Source organism: Dasypus novemcinctus, unplaced genomic scaffold, assembly GCF_030445035.2.
Source record: "Dasypus novemcinctus isolate mDasNov1 unplaced genomic scaffold, mDasNov1.1.hap2 scaffold_577, whole genome shotgun sequence".
NCBI classification, from domain to species: Eukaryota; Metazoa; Chordata; class Mammalia; order Cingulata; family Dasypodidae; genus Dasypus; species Dasypus novemcinctus.
Window position 1 is genome coordinate 12605 of NW_026688541.1, and position 3215 is coordinate 15819.

General features: G+C 46.0%; 1 protein-coding gene across 1 annotated transcript; it reads right to left on the bottom strand.

Moving 5' to 3' along the window:
- Nucleotides 1-2738: 2738 nt before the first annotated feature.
- LOC131277829 (ubiquinol-cytochrome c reductase complex assembly factor 2) lies at nucleotides 2739-3215 on the bottom strand. Its single transcript, XM_058292929.2, has one exon. The coding sequence runs from the start codon at nucleotides 3210-3212 to the stop codon at nucleotides 2802-2804; it is 411 nt and encodes a 136-aa protein (XP_058148912.1). The 5' UTR covers nucleotides 3213-3215; the 3' UTR covers nucleotides 2739-2801.

Below are 3215 nucleotides of genomic sequence, written 5' to 3' on the forward strand. Positions count from 1 at the left end.
ATCATTGGTTAAAGTTATTCCTGAATATTTGGGTTTTATCTGTCATATTTTATTTTCACTACTTTTTTGACCCTTTTAGATACTTTTATTGATATAATCTTCATTTCTCGACTCTTCCAGGCCTCTCCTGTCTTTTCAGGCTGTAGGACACCCTTTCGTATTTCCTGCAACACCCGTCTCTTGGTTATAGACTCTCAGTTTCTGTTTATCTATGAATATTCTAAACTCTCCCTCATTTTTGAAAGACAGTCTTGCTGGATATGAGATTCTTGGCTGGAAGTTTTTTCTCTTGCCGTATCTAAATATATCATACCACTGTCTTCTTGCCTCCCTGGTTTCTGGTGAGAAATCAGCCCTTAATCTTATTGGATATCTCTTATATGCTAGGCATTGCTTTTCTCTTGCTCTCTCGGAATTCTCTCTTTGTCTTTGGCATTTGACATTCTGATTAGTATGCGTCTTGGAGTTTGTCTTTTCAGATTTTTTTGGATGGGATTACGTTGTGCTTTTTTTTTTTTTTTAAAGATTTATTTATTTATTTCTCTCTCCTTCCCGCCCCCCAGTTTTCTGCTCTCTGTGTCCATTTGCTGTGTGTTCTTCTGTGTCTGCTTCTATTCTTGTCAGCGGCCCGGGAATCTGTGTCTCTCTTTGTTGTGTCATCTTGCTGCATCAGCTCTCTGTGTGTGCGGCGCCACTGCTGGGCAGGCTGGACTTTCTTTCACGCTGGGCGGCTCTCCTTACAGGGCACACTCCTTGTATGCGGAGCTCCCCTACGCGGGGGACACCCCTGCGTGGCACGGCACTCCTTGCGTGCATCAGCACTGCATGTGGGCCAGCTCCACATGGGTCAAGGAGGTCCTGGGTTTGAACTGCCTACCTCCCATGTGGTAGGCGGACGCTCTGTCCGTTGAACCAAGTCTGCTTCCCACGTTGAGCTTCTTGGACATGGATATCTACGTCCCTAGGGTTGGGAAATTTTCTTCCATTATTTCTTTGAATATTACTCCTGTCCCTTTTCCCTTCTCCTCTCCTTCTGTGACACCCATGATGTGAATGTTTTCATGTATGTCTCTTGCTGTAGTTAGTTCCCTGAGAACCTGTTCAGTTTTTTCCATTCTTTTCTTCATCTCTTCTTTTGTATGTTCACTTTCAAAGGCCATTTCTTCAAGCTCATCAATCCTTTCTTCTGCCTTCTCAAATCTGCTATTATATGATCCCGGTGTATTTTTTTTTCCCAGTGTATTTTTAAGTTCATTTATTGTACCTTTCATTCCCATAAGGTCTGCTGTTTTCCTATTAATGCTTCCAAATTCTTCTTTGTGCTCATCCGAAGTCGTCTTAATATCCTTAATCTCTTTAGCCATCTCATTGAATTTATTAAAGAAATTTGTTTGGACATCTATGATTAGTTGTCTCAACTCTTTTGTCATCTGGAGGCTTGTTTCTTTAACTGGGTCATATCTTCGTGTTTCTTGGTGTGGATTATTATAATTTTTTTGTTGATGTCTTGGCATCTGGCTGCTAAAGTATTTATTCTGGGTGCACTTTTTCTCTTAGTTTAGGGCTTCCTGCCCTTTCTCCCTTGCTGGTTGTGTAGTAGGAGCCAAGGATGTAGTTGGTGCTATAAGCCGCGGAGGCTCAAGCTGCCTTCATTGCCCCAGGGATCAATGAAGCTTCTCTCAATCTTCTCCTTTGCCAGGTGTAGCGACAGAGTCACAGCTGTGTGGAATAAGTCAAGTTGTACAGGCCTAGACTATAATTGCCCAGAGAGACTGATGAAGCTTCGTGCCCCCTTCTGCCTTGTCGGGCGGGGATGCAGCTGCAGGTATGGGTAGCAGTCTGTGCAGTGCAGATCTAAGATGACTGCAGTTGCCCTGGTAGACTTCTAACTATTCAGTCTGTGCCAGCCACATGTACTGCAGTTACCTGCATAGGCGGGTGCAGGGCCCGCCAGCCTCCTCCCTGCCAGAGGTGGAGCTGAAGCCTAGCCTAGGGCTGGAGACCAATCTGAGTGAAAGAAACTGGTCCCTGCCACCACTGATTTTCACCAGCCCCGCTTTCCCTCATGCTGGGGGCAGAGTTAAGATGGCAGCTACCAGCTCTTTCTGATTTGGACAGGTTCAAACTTCAGCTGTTCTTAGCGTTTTACTTTAGCCCACCAAATGTACTAATCAGTAGCTGAAGTGGGTGCTCAACCGTCGCTTCCTCCCCCATTTTGGGGAAGTGAGCTTCCAATTCCAGTCACAGAATAGCTCCTGGGGAGGCTTGTGCCTCCAGTGGAGGATGGGCACTGGCCTCCAGGGCGTGGCACTTACAGATCTTCTCTCCAGATGGGCATTCTCCTGCTTCCATCCTTTCAAGGATGTTGCAGGATATTCTTCTGGAGCCCCCAAACAGATGCTTTAGATAGTGCTGGGTGATTACTAACTGCCCTGTAGCACAAGCTCACTCTAGGAGCTCCTTACTCTGCCGCCATCTTGCTGGTTGTCCTTCTCCTTTATTTTTGAACAATAAATTTGCCAGGTATGGGGTTCTTGACATTTTTTCTCTTTGGACTTTAAATATGCTATCCCAGTGACTTCTGGTCTCCATGGTTTCTTCTGGGAAATCCATGTTAATCTTATTGGGGATCCCTCTTTTGTGACAAGTTGCTTATCTCACAGTTTTCAAAATCCTCTTTTTATATGGATTTTGATAAATTTTGCTGTAATGTGTCTTGCTGTAGATCTTTTTTTTTTTTTTTTTTTTCAAGGGAAATCAGGGCGGTTTTATTTACGACGGTGACCACCAAGACTCTACACTTAGGTCTGGGGGCGAGACAAGGACCGAGCCCAGACCTTCTGCTTCTCTTCAGATCTCTTGGGGGTAAACTTCTCCTGCAGTTTCTTCCACATGCCTTTATTCATTTCCTTAAACCCTTCCAAGGTGTCTGTGGCCAGGACGAGCTTGTACTCTTCCACGGAGAGGCCGCTGAAGCTGGTGTCTCGGGGGCGAGGGTACTTGTGTTTGTAGTAGTTGGAATGGAGTCGTGCTAAGCTCTCATACATCTGATCGCAGGCCTCGGGCTCTGCAATCTGGGTGTTCTCTCCCTCCCGAAAGGCCTGTGCTACCCGCTGCCGCAGGTAAACGCCCAAGTCCCGGCCCCGTTTGGTCTCGTCCACTGGCCATTCCTCACAGAGCTTAAGAAAACGCCGATAGCGGCTGGCCGCCATTTT